The 18,150-nt window shown below is 43.2% G+C and overlaps 1 protein-coding gene across 4 annotated transcripts; it reads left to right on the forward strand.

The window, feature by feature from the left end:
• The first annotated feature begins 5,906 nt into the window (after window positions 1-5,906).
• LOC147619350 (uncharacterized) lies at window positions 5,907-17,846 on the forward strand. 4 transcript variants are annotated; one of them, XM_086772979.1, is made up of 18 exons: window positions 5,911-6,045; window positions 6,630-6,863; window positions 7,125-7,221; window positions 7,294-7,412; window positions 13,532-13,617; window positions 13,770-13,894; window positions 14,000-14,080; window positions 14,264-14,365; window positions 14,474-14,579; window positions 14,690-14,802; window positions 15,052-15,210; window positions 15,330-15,383; window positions 15,515-15,617; window positions 15,854-15,925; window positions 16,032-16,696; window positions 16,907-17,019; window positions 17,109-17,352; window positions 17,463-17,846. In XM_086772979.1, exons 2-18 carry the CDS (start codon window positions 6,673-6,675, stop codon window positions 17,565-17,567), a joined length of 2,535 nt encoding a protein of 844 aa, XP_086629105.1. In that variant the 5' UTR covers window positions 5,911-6,045; window positions 6,630-6,672; the 3' UTR covers window positions 17,568-17,846. The 4 variants fall into 4 exon arrangements, 3 of the variants coding, with proteins under 3 accessions (XP_086629107.1, XP_086629105.1, XP_086629104.1); XM_086772981.1 differs by having other exon boundaries at window positions 5,907-6,863; window positions 13,779-13,894; XM_086772978.1 differs by having other exon boundaries at window positions 6,022-6,863.
• Window positions 17,847-18,150: the final 304 nt, after the last annotated feature.

Raw genomic sequence — 18,150 nt, forward strand, 5'->3', positions numbered from 1 at the left:
CACCTACATGCATATGTTCCTATGCAAAAGCTATATAAATAAAGGGGGGGGGGCTCTCACTCTCCAGCTAGCCAAACTCTTGCAAATTTTATGCAGATTCCTCCCAGCCTCTAAAGACATCATCAAACAATGCTATCCAATGGATGCACACACATGGGTAGCATGTAGTACGAAGCCTACAACATCTCACTGCCCGAAGGCCAGCACTATCTACAAGCCCATTGGCATCCTCGTTTTGTATCATAGGATCTAGAGTACCAACATGTTCGACATCGTACATATGGCCTACCCCCCCCCCCACCAACACATCTCGGATGATGAATACAGGGAGACCCACGAATTTTATCAATCCATGAAGCCAGTGCTCACTGTAAAGGAAGAGAAAGAAAACACAATTGACACTGCCAAAAGGACAAGGACAAGAACGATGACGATGCATCCAGCAGCAGTAAGGATATGTCAGAGGAGGACCACCTAGTAGGATCAGTGGGGCGGCGGGGTCCCTTCCCGTTGCACCTTCGGCCAGTCTCTCCGGACTAGCAATACCCAAATTAAGAAGTTCTCAGGAGAGGGCTTCCACACTTGGTAAGTCCTTGTCAAGTACAAGATGATGGCCAAAATGGATCGTGCTCACATAAACCACGTAGTGACTCCAAGAAATCATTCTTGAAGACCGTGAAACTTAGTTCATTAATTTGTGGCATGCGACTAAGTGCATCTGCCACCACGTTATACTTACCTTTCTGGTAACGTATCTAAAGGTCAAACTCCTGTAGAATCTCCGCCCGAGCTTTTCTACCCTTCAGTTCATTTTGACTTGAAAGCCATTTCAGACTTTCATGGTCCGCCGTCCGGACCTCAAAAGTAGCACCATATAAATAGTGTCTCCACTTTTTCAGTGCATGAACTATCGCTAGTAACTCTCGCTCATAAGCCGAGTAGTTACGTTGCACGATCTAACTTTTTACTCTCAAATGCAATTGGGCGTCCCCTTTGCATAAGTACGGCCCCAATGGCCTCATTACTAACGTCTGTTTCCAAGACAAACGGCTCATTTGGATCGACAATAGTCAAAACAGGTGCAGCCGCCGCTACGGTCACCTTGAGCTTATCAAAGCTCTTTTGTTGGCTTCCCCCCAACTAATGTTTTTAGTTTTTGACCGTAATGGTCAGTCAATGGGACTGCGATCTTCGCGTAGTCCTTCACATACTGTCGGTAGAACCCCGACATGCCAAGAAAAATCTGTAGTTCCTCGAGATTCTTCGGCGTTGGTATTTAAGAATAGCCTCTACTTTTTCTGGCTCCATCCGCCTACCATCGACGGATATAATATGGCCAAGGTAGTGAATTTCTGTTTCAAAAAATTCACATTTGCTCTTCAGAAAGGCTCCCCATGGCCCTTCTCCATCTCTAACCCCTCATCAGCCGCACAGGCTCCAGATGCTTCCACCGAAGATAAGGCTCGGAAACAAGCCTCGACACATCAGCTCCCCCGCAATAACCCTCAACATCAACTCCCCCACAATAACCCTCAACATCAACTCCCCCTCTTGATGCCTCCACCTCTCCACCTGTCACTCTTGCCACTCCTCTACCTCTCCACCTCTCCATCTACCACTTCTCTCCATGGATTACACCCCTTGCCTCACCAACATTGCCATCACCCTTCTCATCTCCCAAACTACCCCCACTGCTAAAACCTCTCTAGTGGACATCCTAAATCGACTCACCAAAGCCTCAACTTGGCAAGGCAACCATCCCTCCTCCTCCATGAAGAATGGATACTTCACACAATGCACAAGTTCATCGAGGACGATGATGAGGTGCTTGACCTTGATATGGTCATTACCATTCGCTTTTTTGGCTCATCATTGTCCTTTTGGTGGAGTTTCTAGAATGGAATGCAGGTCTCCAAGGCATAGCCTTTGACATCAACAAGGGCCCGACTCTTCGGAGATACTCAGCTACTACAAGCAAGTATAGTGGCAGGCAAACGCTCACAGATTTGTTTGAAACAGCCTTTTGGACATCCTACAAGGCCTTTTGGACATCCTACAAGGCCTTCCACCAAACCACCCACTAGTACACAAAGTCCCGCTTTGACTTCTATTGGAACTTTAACGGATTCTACCACTAGCCTCCCCTTTGAGCTTCATTGCCGATTCCAAGTATAGAACAATGATTAGGGAGGGGTTATGTTAACCATGTTGGCTACCATTACTCTGAATATGTAGCAACATCTTTGAGCTATAATTTTTTGTACCATGCAATGTGCGTCATATAAACTGATTATGGAAAATCTCCGAAGTTATGACTTGTGTAATGCCAGAAGATAGCCAAAACCAAGCTTACGACTTGTGTAATACCAATAATGTATATTTAGACTAGGAAGTTAGCCTATAATAGCTTATTGGCCCCCAATACATTACTTGGGTGGCTAGACATTGTACATATTAGTCTTGTATATAAGACAATTTGACTAATCAGAAAAGACATGATTCCATTCTCACAATTGAGTTTGAGTTTTCTTGCTCTTGTGATTGAAGTTGATTGTATGCTTTCTATTCTTCTTTGTTGCATGCATGCTTGTTGGGGATTGTGTGGGTGAGTGATGATGTTGATGCATGTTCTCTTCTCCCTCTTCCCTTCTCTTCCCTTCTCCCTCTTCCCTTCTCTTCCCTTCTCCCTCATGCTCTCACTGATCAGGGTATCAAAGTAGAGGTTGAGCTTTCTATATCTCTCCCTCTCTCTCTCTTTTCTCTCCACCCATCCTTTGTAGTAACAACAAAGGAGGCAAGGTTGAGGACCCTAGCTCTCCACAAGAGAGCTAGGTAAAGTAACCCTCTCTACAAGAGAGGGTGAGTGGCTAGAGGTGCAAATTAGTATGACCCTTGCATTCTTCCTCTCCTTCTCTCTATCTTGCAAGGCTCAAGTATTCTCAAATAGGTGAATAATTAATGGTAGGATTAGGTTAGGTTTAACAAAAAAAATGGAAAGAATGCTAAATGTACACTAATTACCTAATGAACCTAAGACTGCTGCTCAAATAACCAAATTGCGGGAGAGATTTCTCTTCGTTCCATGAGGCAAAGAATGGATTAAACTAGCAACAAAAGACAGCAAAAAAGGGTTATGGTTAGTAAGAAAACCTACTCTAATCACATAAATCCACTCACATACACTCAAATCATACACAATAAACACTCTAATCCACTTAATACAATACTTTAGAACACATTTTCTCAATGCTAACCAAGGATTTACATCTAAGGGCATGATTAAGTGAGAATAATAAAAGATTTTTGAGAAGAACATGGCTTTACTTCTTTCCCTCTTCCAAGATTAGTCCGTCCCCGATAGAGGCGGTGCCATTTGTTCATGACAAAGAACCTTCTTTCCCTCATGCAAGGAATCATAGGATAGTGGAAACCACTTATCTTGGATCGTGGAAGTCCTAATAGCAGAGGTGAAAGAGGCCAAGAGGTGTGTCAATCCCTCTTGTTTAAACCTTTCCTTTACTCTTAATCCTCCATGACAACCCTTCCAATGGCAATGGTTAATCTACCAAGATTAGTCCGTCCCCGATAGAGGCAGTGCCATTTGTTCATGACAAAGAACCTTCTTTCCCTCATGCAAGGAATCATAGGATAGTGGAAACCACTTATCTTGGATCGTGGAAGTCCTAATAGCAGAGGTGAAAGAGGCCAAGAGGTGTGTCAATCCCTCTTGTTTAAACCTTTCCTTTACTCTTAATCCTCCATGACAACCCTTCCAATGGCAATGGTTAATCTAGTAAGCTTGAACCACTCTCCAATCTACACTAACTTAATCACTCACTCATTCAAGCTATCTAACATGCACACTCACCACACCACAAGCACTCACACAAGCAAGCTTGAACCACTCTCCAATCTACTCAAACTCAATCACTCGCCAATCTACTCAAACTCAATCACTCGCTCACTCAAGCTATCTAGCATTCAAAACCACAAGGAAGAGGGTAAGAGCACAAGAGAAGAAGAAGAAAGCTTTGCACAAGTGAAAATCGTTGTTCTCCCCCTTCACATTATCGAAAATTGTATATCGACATGGGCTTTGCCTAGCCATAACCAACTACAGTGGCGCGCCCATAACCTATTTCTAGTAGTACATACAAGCCTGAAGGAAGACTGCTCAAGTAGAAGGTTCCAAGCTAAGAACAAGCTATTAGGACTTATTACTCATAGAGTGGATACAGATAAAGCTGTGGAAGAGTGTTGGTTGGCTCTACAAAAGTTGGGGAAAGAGAAATCCCCTACGTGGGATGGACTATCTGTTGAATTCTTTATTGCTTTTTGGCCATCCTTAAAGGACATGGTATGGAAAATATGCAGAGAGGCCTTTAACACCGGTAATCCAGATAAAGATCTGAAAGAGGGGTTGGTGAAGCTTATTCCCAAACAAGCAACATGCAATAGGTTTAGTCATTGGAGACCCATTACTTTGCTGATTGTTATATATAAAATCCTAGCTAAATTATTGCCTTTAGGATTACTCCTGTATTACAAGAAATTATATCCAAGAAACAATATAGTTTTATAAAAGGCAGGTCTATTTATGACAACATTTTTGTAGCCATGCTAGGGAGGGATGTGGCCCTGAAAACCCATCAAAAATGCGTACTGTTGCAACTTGACTTGGAGAAGGCATATGATAGGGTTCATTGGTCATTTGTGACCAGGGTAATGGAGAGGCTGGGCTTTGGAATTAGGATGGCTACTTGTATCTACACTCTTACCATGTGTGGTCACTCTAAACTATTGCTGAAGAGTGGTGGGAGGATTTGAGGTTAGAAGATCTGTGAGACAAGGCTGCCCCGTTGCTCCCCTATTGTTTGCTATTGACTGGTGATTCAATGTTTTGCTGATAACTCACTACTTTTCTTGAAAGCAAATAATGACAATCTGAGGCAAGCTTGATCTATTATTCAAGAATTTACAGATTAGGGAGATGGTTAGCTAGTGATGGGGTTGTTAATTTGATTTTCAATCAGATTCTGCTGCCTATGGAAGATATGGAATACCAGAAACTGCATAATTTTCCAGAAAGAACCTACTCTTGGGATTGATGTGGTAGAGTTGATGCATAAATGTATATATATGTGATGGTATGTATATCATGTGAATAAGCTGAATGAGGATGGGGTGGTATAGCTAATCTAGGCTCTGCAAATTGGGATGGCATGATCTGTATATCAACTAAGGAGACTCTTGTGCACACTAGGCTATCCTAACAGGTGCTCTTATGTTTCAGGGTTATATAGGGCTAGATGTGAAAGCAAAGCTGTTAAAATTTGGGCCAAAGACAAAGAGGTGGTATCTAAAAGAGAAGCAAACGGCTTACACTTATGTGGCACTTACTGAAAACCCTGTGGGGACTAGGCCAGTGGTAAAAATTTGGACAAAAGGTGAAACATTGGAGAGGCAGTCTTGAAGCTATGATCGAGGCATGCATGCAATTGGGGTATCAAATTTTCTAGGAGCAGTCTTCTTTTGTGTGGGAAGGTGAAAGGAGGAATCTCATATGTAGCCTAATTAACAAAGATATGTAAAGAAGGGGATAGAGGTTTGTAGCTAGATGTAATTTTGTAATTTGGTGAAGGCCCTGTTGTAAAGAATTTCTGGAATATATATATATATATATATATATATAATTATTGTTCCCCAAAAGAAGAAGAAAGGATAGAAAAGATATGGGTGTGCAAAAAATAAAAAGGGCAAGTCATCATTTCATTGATTTTTTCAAGCATTAATTATTACATACTAAAATGAAACCTTTAAAAAACACTCTTATTCTTATTATTGGAAAAAAGAAACTCATATATTTAATAGAAATGCAAATCATATAGGATTGGAATTGCCTCCACAAGTGGCATGGATTGGCACGTCTTTTATAGGAGGAGACAAAATGGGCTTGGAATTTTTGACAGGAGAACGTGTGGTGCTGAATCGTACAAAAGAAAAGAAGATGCAAACCTATATAATGAAAATAAAAATAAAATGCAGGTGAAGCACTCATCCTCTTGGCCACAGCCTAGCCACAGCCTACAGAGGTCAATTTGACAAGTTGCATGCCAAATTAGGGTTTCTGCCATTCTCAACCAGTGTAGCTTCTGTCAAAGAGCCACATTCCTCTCCTCTCTCTGTGAGGGATTCATTTGAGCCTTCTGCTACTTTCCTTCTCTGTAAGATTAGGGCTTGGATTGATTCTTCTGATGTATTAGCTTCTGACGTTATGTTTTAATTGAAATTGAGACTCCTTCTCTGTAAGATTAGGGCTTGGATTGGTGTTTCTGATGTTAGGATTTGAATTAGTTTCTGACGTTACGTTTTAAATGAACTTCCGAAATTAGGGTTTAGATAAGCTTCTGAGGAACCTGTGTAGATTGAGAATCATCATGTGAATAGGCTTCTCTGATCCTATGATGGTAGGTTTTGGTTGAGATGAGCGTTTTAGCAAGGCAGGTTTAGAGTAATCATCCGAGTCTCTCTGAATTTGGGTCAGTTCCCATCTCTGCGGATTAGGGTTTGAAGGCCCCCTTCCATTTACTTGACCTTGCCGGTTGTTGTCTTCTGAAAATACTGAGCAGGTTTAAGAAATCTAATCTGCCCACTACCTAGAAGCTTTGGGCTATGGCGCACTGTTTTTCATCGCCTCGCATTGCAGTCGATCACTCCGCCATAGATCGCTTGGGATCCTCTTTTCTTCAGCCCGCACGTTTTCCCGCCAAAATTTCATCCAGCAGTTCATATTTCTTAGGTTTTCCACAGAAATGTGTGGCTCAGAATGCCTTGCCAAAGATCGCAGAATCTCTATACAATGGGTATGTGTATCTTTTTTTTTTTGGTTTTGTACTTGCTATTATTTCAAAGGGGCTCTGCATTTTTCGGTCTTGTGAATGTAATTATGACAATCAGTTTGTAATAATTTGGATAAAGATTGGATCTAGAAGCATAAGATGATGTATTTTTTTTCTTCGAATTCTCCTTACTTCATAACTCGGCTACAGATTGCGTCTAGAAGCACAAGATGATGCTTTTGGTTAGGTTAATTAGGCTCTAATTACTTTGTAATTTGGCTACAGTTTGGGTGTAGGCACCCAAGAAAGCCTGATTAAGCTTCATAATGATGTTCTACAAGGGGCAATTCAGCTGGGGCTTCCTATTCCCTCACAAGAAGCTGTAAGCCTTTGACCCATTATTTGTCATCTAACTTATAATGCAGCCAATTGTGAGCTTGTCTCCGCTTTGCAGATGACATGGTGGTGGGCAATTGTAGCACCAGCCGTGCTATCCTACCTCTTTGCGACTCCGGGAACTGTTGCTGGCCTGGTGGACTTCGTCTACGCTCCCATTCATGCACACTCCTTCAGGTGAGAGCCCATATTAGGGGATGACAACTACGCACATCCCCCCTGCATCCTTGGTGGTCCACTCTCATGATTGAATCTGGATCCTCTCTTTTACATTCATATCCTTTGGATTGCTTTGCTTCTTTCTGTTTTTCGACATGAATTTGAAACAAGTGACATTATGTTCTTGTAGGGCTGGAGGGTCGACATTTTTCCTTTCTACAGCATGGTCATCTGATCTCAATGAGTGCAACTACACAAAATAATTTAGCTGGCATTCTTTGATTTTACAAGGATAACATTCACACTTTTATTGGTAGAACTGCCTATTTGGAAAAATTCTGTTGCTCGCAGCCAATAGATAAATTCGCTCCTTTGCATCAGGAAAAGATGTGATTATTTGGTTTTGTGAATTATCTACCAAACCAGGCCATTCATGGAGTAGGGAGTCCACTCAGCCCATACCCGCATGGAGGCCGAGCCTGTTCAATGAGACGAGGAGGAGAGGCCTAGATGGATTCCCTCCCGTCATTCCTTCTGTAAGGACTCCATAGACCACGGCCAAGGATTATCTGACCTGGAACCAAAACCCTAACGAGGTTTACCTGACATCATACGCATCGGATGACCGAGATAGATTGTGGCTTGTGACTCACCATCCAACCGCATGTTCAATGCCTCGAACCACCGCTGAGCCTATGGTCTGATTGCCATGAGCCTGCTTGGTACCGATGGCCCCACCACTAGGCCGAACCACCCACCTTGCATACCCTTGGTAGCCCTCCTATCTACCGTGTGATACCTCAATAGCAATAACCTGGCTATTATTCGCCCTTGCTTTATTTAGAAGCTTTCCTGCTTTATTTACAAGCATTACCCATTATTAATCTTAACCCTAGGCTAGTACATGCTCCTAGCCTAACTCTGGGCCTGTCGAGACATAACATACTTCCCTCTTTCTATTCAATTCACGTTCTCGTGAATGCATAAGGAGACAAGCCTATGTAAGCGAATCATCGAACCTGGACATCTGTCCATAGCATCTACTCAAGTCTATTGCATCTTGCTTAGCCTAGTGTAAGACTTCTCTTGTAGACCTTGCTACAAAGAAAGTCTACTGCGTGTTGCTTAGCCCAGTGTAAGACTTCTCTTGTAGACCTTGCTACAAAGATCCAATTGCTTATTGTCAATCTAGCTCTCATCCAAGAGTTAGGATGTTCAGTCTTAAAGGAGCAATAAGCTCTACCATAACAACCATAGCACAGACACAAAGCACAACTCAATTGTCATACCAAATGGCATCTTGCATTGATTGTCGGCAAACACTAGTCCAGGGAATGCACAAACAAGTCCTAATGCCATGTACTTCTAGTACAATATTCCAACCTCAATATCTCCCTTTTCCAATCCTCATCTAAGATTGAACGGAGATTGTGTTTTCACATATAACCGATAGATGCTCATGTCTACTTTAGGGCAAGCATAAGACTTCCCATCAATTTTTGCTTATGTACCATGTCCTCAAATAGCTTGAAGTCACCATACGGCTTCCAGCTACTTTTCACCCCTCCAAATCAGAATTAACTTAAGGTTACCAAAAGTTGATGCAATCCCATTAACAGAGGTCCTCAAGGACAATGGTTATAACATATTCCACCTCTAACATGTCCATGGGTTACACCCCATCAAACAAGTGAAAAATTTACACGTCTTGTAACTTGGTTGAACACAATGCTAATCAATACACTTAAATACACTAAGATTTGATGGACACTTGTTCAAATACAAGAAGTAAATTGCTGAATTGACAAGAGACACACAATGAGCCGGAACGGCCGACCGCTCCCTCGAATAAAGTATATTGATCTTGGGAGAATCAAGTACATAGTGTCATGGGCATTTCTGACCAGATTTCCATACCAATGCATATGAATACAGTATTTCAAACAATTGGTTGTCGATGTAGACTTGCAACCCACACTACCCTCTCAAGTGTCCATGATTCCTACCATCTGCTCTCTATTGTTCCACTAACACAAGGTAGCAACAATCTGCAAGAGAGCACGTAGGACAAGAGAACACTACACAGGGTATGTGATCTTGTAATCCGGTTCCTCCCTCCTGCTACTTGCTCCCAAATTTAAGCATAAAAGCTTACCAATAGCAAGTAGAGTCGATGACAGCGGAAGTCTTCGCGAAGGAAGTCCTTGGAGTGTTGAGATCTTTGATTTGTCACCTTTCTTCGCGACAAAAGTCTTCAAGAGAATGAAGGGAACCCTGGGAAAGCTTCCCCTATGGTTCAACTTGAGAAAGAAAGGCTGAATTTAGGGTTTTCAATAAAAAGACCAGAAATTACAGCAAGAATCAGTCATTGAGAGTGAGTAGGAGAGTGATTAGCACTTGGAAACACTCTTGGAAGCTTGGAAAACACCCTAGCAGGTTGGGTATGGCTATGGAGAGCTTGGAAATGGAGAGAAATGGTGGGAAAATAGAGTTTTCAGCCTCCAAAAATCTTCATGAAGAGAAAACACGAATTTTCTCTTAATAAGTAAGTGAATTGGGGTCCAATCAGGTGAAGGGACATGGGGAGATGCCCATTTATGAGTAAGAGGGGAGGATCAGGTCCTGGACATTGAGTCTTGTCCGCCTCGGGAGTCCGCCTCGGGAGTTCAGTGAGTGTGAACTTAGAAGCGGTCATAATTTATAAGTGACTTTTGGGTGCCCAAACTTTAATGAAGTGGGAATGCACTCACTTATAAATATTGGCTGAGTCCTAAGGACTATTTGAGCCTAGATTGGGTAATACTTACCACCTGTTCACATGCCACACAACCATGTCAGTTGACAGTTTCACACGCACGGTTCACGGGCAGGCGTCCCCTTACCCGGAACTACACATTGGTCAAGCAAGCATGAAAACAGCATGCAATTTCAATTGCAAGCAAGCACATAAAGATGCTATGCAATGCAGCATTGGTATGGACAATCCCCATTCATGAGACTATACCAAAATAGAATGTGCTCCAGGCAAGTACACGAGGTACCAGACCCAATGGAACACCAATCCACCAAGCATTTCCGGGCATGTGCACGGAGGCACAAGTCCCAACGGAAAGCCAAGTCTACAGTATCACATGAGTGGCATCAATCCCCGGCATAAACGACTGCCATGGACACCAGTCCAATGGACCAATTGGGTGGCCAAATGGTGACACATCTCCAAAGTCTTGGAATCAAAATAGCCCCATGGAACTACATCCATATCTCTGACCATGGTGGGATCCAATCACATATACAAAGTCAGTGTATCAAACGGTCCAACCATCATCTGTCAACTGGTCTCGACATTTAGTCTAAGATAGTAACTTCTCGTATCTCTCAGGTACAATTGATGAATCATAAAACTTGTCACCCTACAAGTGATATGCCAATGCTCAGACAACCAAGAAAGTCCCTTATCTTATTGTAGCAATACTCCTTACCATTACCAAAGGTTAACTATGCCAAAGCATAGAGTGTCCCAGATACGGCTCCAGCACTGCTATCACCCCTCTCATCTCCCAAGCTGCCCCTACCCATTAACCTCTCTCGGGGATCCTTGGCTTCCATATTCAGCTCAACTGGCTGTGTGTAAGCCATGTGGAAACCTCGGCCTAGGCATCTCAGATTATGACTATCACCACAAGAGTGCCTAACTCGCCACCCTGTCCTTGGTTATGCCAATTTCCGACAAGCTTGCCTGCCTCCTACCATCTAGTGGCTATCTAGATAACATAGGTTCATGGTAAAACTAGGTATGATTTCTTCACAGTTTTAAAAAATAATATCCACTCATGTGGAAGAGTAAGAGCATGCTCACAGTTTGGTAAAGACCCCAAAAAATAAAAAATTATTAACTAGGGGTTTTACAAAAAAGTGCTTGAAAATAAGCGTCATGACTTAGGGTTAGTGAAGTCTTGCAAGACTATTGAGCCATTCTTGGACCCACTAGTGTGTGCAAATCCAGACTTGAATCCCACTTAGCAAAGCCTCCTGACACCACTTGACAAGCCCACAGGCATCGGTTGGCAAAGGCATCAAGCACCCATCAACCTTGGGCCCGATATAACGCGCTCTTGTTTATCTTCTATCCTTCGTGTTGGTGGCGGCTAAAATCCTAGCCAACCCAATGGATTCACTTGCTCAAAGTAATCATTGCCGAGACTGACTCCACGTCGTTATTGCCAGATGACTTCAGGAAAGTGCTGTCCATTGACTCCATATATCTCTGGTGCACACAGAATTGTGCATGCTATTATTATAAAACAGTGACGAAAAGGTAACGGGTTACATGCTGAAAAGCAGTGAAAGGTAATAAAGATAGGATTTCTGTTGCGCACTGCCCAGCTGCCCAAGGCACTGCCTTGCTGCACGGCTCTGAGCTGCACCCTTGCATGTCATCTACCCGCGCCTGCCTGCATGCCTAGCCACCCAACATGCTAGGGTTTTGCTGCCCAAGGGCAAGCCTTAGCCTAGGCCTGCACGCGACCCTCTGGCTGTGGCTCTTCACTGGCCTCGCCGCTCACGTGGCTAGCCTGTGCGCAGGCCTTGGCTGGCCACCTTGGCTTGCCTTAGCCCTCCTGTTGGCTGGCCTATCATGGCCGTCTTAGGGCTGGTCTAGCCACCCTCACTGCTGGCTTACCAAGCATGCATACCTACCTCTGCTGTTGTGTGCTAACCAACCTGGTCTGGTTGCCCCTTCCCGTGCGCATCACATTCCCCATATGCATAGCACTTACTTTTCTTGTCTATCATCACAAGGGCAAAATCAGGTTGTGCAAGGAGATGTCTTAGGCTGTCATGGCCTGTCTTCAGCCTGCTGTCTTCAGCCTGCATACAAAGGGTGCTTTTCTCTCTTTCTGTGACCTTTGCACATCCATGCAAGGTCTCATGGCTTTCTGCCATATTCAGCTTGCACAAGGGTACTATCTTATACATCCTCCATGCCTCGGGTTCTAGCACTTGTCATATCCATGCTCTGGTACCAATGTAAAGTCTCCATAGACCACACCCAAGGATTATTTGACCTAGAACCGAAACTTTAATGATTTCTCATAGACCTGTTATCATACACATCGCATGGCCGTGATAGATTGTGGCTAGCGACTCACCGCCCAACCATAGGGTTAGTGCCTCGAACTACCCTGAGCCTGAGGTCTGATTGCCACGAGCTTGCTTGGTATTGATGGATCATGGCCCCAACCTAGTATCCCATACCACGAAGCGGAACCACCCACCTTGCAGCTTAATGGCCATGAGGCCTTGCACACCCTTGGTAGCCCCATGCCTCAATAACTCAGAAGTGCTCCCAATCACTTATATAGTAGTAACTTGGCTATAAGTGGCCCTTGCTTTATTTATAAGCTTTCCTGCTTTATTTAGAAGCTTTTAGCCATTAGTAGCCCTAGGCTATTAATTTTAAGCTCTTATCCAATCTAGACCTCATCTTGTTTAGCGCCCATAGCCCACGTGTGAACCCTCCAAGTCCCCCGGCCCTAGCTAAGCTTAACCCTAATCTTGGGTTAACCCTAACCCTGATCTTGGGCTGGTACACGTCCCTAGTACTAACTTTAGGCCTGTTAGGACATAACACCTTAGGCCACCAACTCCTTGGAAGAATTTGAGTGTCTATTTGCTGCCACGAAGCTCTCGTGTCCCTGCAATGTGAATGGAGAATTTTTTACTTGACAGCATAATGTTTTTGGTAATGCTGCAAGCACATCTGCTCAAGCATTCTAGTTACATGATTGTTTTTGCAATATGATTGGAATGCGAAAATTTATGATATGAAATTCAATTTCCGGAGTGAATTTTGAACTCGTGTCTCTGTCTAGTTGGGCAAAAACAATGGAGTTTGTGGTTGGGGAAATGATGGTATGTCAACCGTTTAAGTGATCTATGCTCAATCAATCAACCACCACTTGCAAAGAATGCATGTAGTCCAGTCGGTAAGGGGTTCGACTTTCTAGACAGGTACATGGGTTCAATCTTTGCTGGCTGCAAAAAAAATCAATGTGCGCGCGCGAGTGTGTGTGCGTGTGTGAGAGAGAGAGCAAGAGAGTGAGAGAGTCGTGCTAATTAAAAGGATGCATTTGTGGCAGATCCTTCTCCCCAGATGACGTCGAGATTGGAAGGCAGCTTGGTGAAGGATCCTTTGGTGTGGTGTATGAAGGTTTCTTTGGTCGAGGTAAGGCATGGTGTCCAAAATTGGCTTTACAAGGCTGGATGGACGCATCCAGGCTGTTGGTGATTCCAGCCTATGAGCCAGAAGTGTTCGTTATCCAGCTTAACTAGCAAGACCTAGAATTGTGCCTAACTGGGTAGCAATAATTCCTTGAGCTTTTTCAGGTAAAAAGGGAGCAAAAGCAGAGCTGTTGCATGTCGTGCTCAAGAAAGCCAAGAAACAAGTCAGAGGAGCGACAGAAGTGCATGACTCAGAGATTCATATGAACTATCGTTTACAGGTAATGTTCCCTAATGACATTAATCAGAATTCTGCATTTTGATGAGACATTTTTATGCTTATGATGAGGTGGAACAATTTAACTATGATACTTTACTTTTGACAGAGGACAGCATCTTTAGCCTGTGCAGAGTTCTTGGGTACTATGCAAGTCAAGTCATCCCATGCACATGGGAAGCTCTCTGAGGTAAAGCCTTTTTCCTTTTTGTCCATGGTAGTTCATCCATGCACTCATACGGAACCTTTCATCAGGCTACTAAGGTTCATCCATGGGTGAAGTTTTCTGTCTTTAGGCGCTGGTTAGAGCACTCCTTCGTCTAGTTTGTTAGAATCTCTGCTCACAGTCTAGCTTTATAAATGCCATCTACAGGGTGTGTGGCTGGTTTGGAATTTCCAAGGCAACCACTCTCTTGACTATTATCTCAAGCAGAGAAATTTCCCAGAAAACATAGGTGCGGTGGTTCTTGGTAAAGTAAGTGATTTGGCCTATTATGGCTCTCTGGATGTTGTTGGCAGAGTGGCCTTTTACATTGGCTCATGTTTAGCCGATTTGACATCTATCAACATTATTTGTCTGCAGAATATTCCGGCCTCTTCGAAAGAGGAAGCCGTCAGATGGAATGTAGCCGTGATTCGGATGGTTTTCAAGCAGATTTTGAATAACCTGCAAGATCTTCATAGAAGTGGTGAAGATACTCTAGTGTAAATTATATTTTAACAATAGATTCTCACTTAAGCGGCTACTTCTTTTCTGGGTCCACTTGAACTGATCATTGCCCACAGATCCGGCATGTAGGAGTCGTGCACCGGGATGTCAAGCCTTTGAATCTTATATTGGACCAAGATAGTGGCAAGTTCAAGTTCATCGATTTTGGTGCTTGTGTGGACCTTCGCTCGGGCCACAATTATGTGAGTGTAATCCACCATTTCTTTAGAATTTCCAAGGGAATGGGTTTTTCATAGGATTATGATATGGTTACATGGTTAGGCTGCATACAGAACCTTGCTTGTCTATGGGAGGTCGGGCAGGGAGTTAGATGGGTAAGGTTGCATCTATTAGCAGCCATGCTGACTGGAAGGCAAGGTTTTGTAATTAGTTTTATAAACATTGTTTTGATGTTGTGGTTTATTATCTGTTATGTTTAACCATGTTTATAGGTCCCAAATGAAACCATGATTGATCCTACATATGCTGCACCGGAGCATTACATCATGCCCACAAGCACTCCCTACTTACCACCGGATCCACTGTGTTCTCTTGTTTCTCCATTTTTTTGGTATCTGAACACACCAGACCGATTCGATCTTTATTCTGCTGTAAGTTTACACCAAGTTTAGTTTTGATCTCTCAAGCATTTGGCTACATTACAGACTCTACTCTGCATGTGATTCCTTGCTAGGATACTTGGGATTTATTAGACCATTTCATTCTTCAGGGGCTTATATTGATGCAGCTAAGTATGAAGCCTTTACGGCATGACGCGGGACTGGTATGATATGAAACTCTTGAGTCCAATCACCATTCTCGTAGACCTATGTTAGGATATAGAGTTTGTTGTGAAAGGCCATTCAGTTCTACTGATTTTTGTCTTTGTCTGTTTTCTGGATGTTGGATCAATAGCAAGCTTTTAATTTGGAATTAAAGCGCAATGGGTATAACCTGAACACATGGCGTGCGAACTGTCGCCATAGCAAGGAGGAATTCGCATTTCTGGATGCAGATGGTACGATCTGGACATTATCTTGTTTCATATCATGTATGTTTACATTATAGATGGAATCAGCAAGAAAGAGAAGAGAGAAGATAATTAGTGTCTTAATACTCAGTTTAGAGATTAAATAAGGTTGGTTCTTGTGCTTATGGTGAGCATTCTTTCCAATTGCTCCCCAAGTAACTTTGCATCACTGATCTTAAATGAGCTTCTGCCTCGTTGACCTATCTATTCTCTTTGCAAACCAGATGGTGCAGGTTGGGACCTTGCAACAGCCTTACTGCAGCCTCGGCATGACAAGGATCATCTCATATGGCCAAGTATGTCAACTCTATAACTGTACAAGCCTTTGGAAGGGCATGCCCTCTTAGCAATAGATATTGATGAAATTAATACCAGTTTTTGATCCACTTGCAAACCTTGCAGGTTTAGGGAATAGCCGTCCTGCTGCTTCAGCTGCACTACAGCATCGATATCTCAATGGGTCTTTTGTTATGCCCAAGTTATTTCCAGAGGAGCTACCAGACCCTGTGCTACAAGTTCTACCAGCTTTTGAGGATGTGGCTCAGAAGCTGAGCACTGCTGCCCAGAATGTAGTAAGTACAAGTCAAAAACATTTATCTGGTCCAATACAACAGCTAAAGGACAAGAAGGCAAATGTGGTCGCTTTGCGATCGGATTCTGTCTCATCACCAGTCTCTACCACGGCAGCATCAGATAATTGGAGCAGTGTTTTACGAAATGTGATAAGGATAGGACGCGATCATTTGGCTGGGGATCGTGAGCACCCAACAAGTGTGGACCCTGCATTGCCAGCTTCTTCACATGTTCTACCCTCAGCTTCAGCAGTGACGGAGAAATTAAGCCATGCAGTCCACAGTGCACTAAATGTGAGATGGGATAAAGTCATCGGTCAAAAAATAGATTTGGCATCAAACTCTCAACCTGCTTCAAAAGCTAAGCCATCAGTTGGAGAGCAGGAAATGATCCATAAGACTAGTTCCATGAGGATTGATGCCATTCCAAATTCAATCGGAGCAGCATTGCCCGCAGCTGTAACAAGTGCTCTTACCTTGGCCACAGGATGGCTGGTACGATCATCATCGCATTCTAGTCTTTGGTGCTTGTTCATACTTATGTTTTTCTTGCGCTTGCATGTCTAGGTGGATCTTTCATGTGCTTGCTTGTCTAGGTGGGTCTGTGCTCATGCAGGTGAGAGCAATTTGTGTGCGTGTACATGTTGCTATGCATGTGCTTGTCATCAAATTGTTGATGTGTTGAATGACTTTTTGAGTTCACAGGTTCTGTCAGGATTAAATAGCTCAGCTCAGGCTTCTTATGAACTTGGCAAGCTGTTGATGTCTTCAAGTGGCATAAGTGGATCAGCATTCCTTGCCTTCTTCTTGGTGATCAAGTAAGCCTTGCAGAAATATATGAGGACTTTCCAGTTACATGGTGCAAGTGGGATTGTTATGCTCCTACTTAAGATTGTTGTCTTTGCAGGCCTTGGCTTGAAGAACAAGATGTTTCACCTGGTAAGATTGAGGCTTCCAAGGATCCTGTCATGAATGAAAACCAAGAAAACATACAGCTGGAAAAATACAAGTCCATCCACTCTGAGCAGTTCAAGCAGCAGCGGGTAGTAGTTGAGGCCGTGCAAGAGCTGGAGATGCAGATGTCTTTGCTTGAAGCATTAATGCTACAGGAACAGCAAGTATCACGGCAACAGCAAGATCTCGTCCAGAAGGTAACTGTGGGTTGTATGGCCATCTCTTCTCAGTGATTGAAGCGATTCTGTACATAGCTCTTCTCAATAAGTATTGTCAAGTGTATGTAATGGTCTTGTTATATGGACAGATGGAGAGTTTGTTACTGCAGCCATCGATGGTCTCAGGCTTGTCACAAGAAGAAACCATTAATGGTGTCCTACAGGTAGAGCCTTCCTCGGCATCGAGCTCTTGATATCAACAAGGCAAACATCACAACAGACTTACCACCTACTCTATATGGCCCAAATAAATTTGAAGGTTCCTTCTGGTTGAGATTGTTGTGTGAGGCTTCTTCCTCTGCATGAATTGTGAATTGCATCGTAGTTTGCAGATGGTTGTAGCCTGTAAAGTAGTTATATACTTGTGAGAAACATTTGGACTGCTGTTTAGGGACTGAAGGGAAAACCTTACAAATTCATCATAATTGTGGGCATCCACTTAGTTGTGTAATACATGCATCATATTCGTAGCATATTTTTGACAGCTCTGCTGCCAATTGATACTCGAGGGCGCTCGTTCCAATTCACATTTTGTTATATGCAGCTGGGTGTGATGAACATAAGCATGTCAAGAGGTTTCGATGCCATACTAGGTTTCTCGCTACATCTCACTCCATGGGGTTTGGGGATGCCTTTTTCACATATCACAGAATCGGCAAGCAAGACAACTATGGATTTGCCAGTTTGTAATATTTAAAAGTTTGCATTCACATGACTATTCAAGAAAACCTTTACTTGAATATGCATTTCATAGATTCACTTCTTTCAACACAGCTC

This window comes from Cibotium barometz, chromosome 33 (assembly GCF_041138505.1).
Source record: "Cibotium barometz isolate CiBa-2024 chromosome 33, ASM4113850v1, whole genome shotgun sequence".
Classification (NCBI taxonomy): domain Eukaryota; kingdom Viridiplantae; phylum Streptophyta; class Polypodiopsida; order Cyatheales; family Cibotiaceae; genus Cibotium; species Cibotium barometz.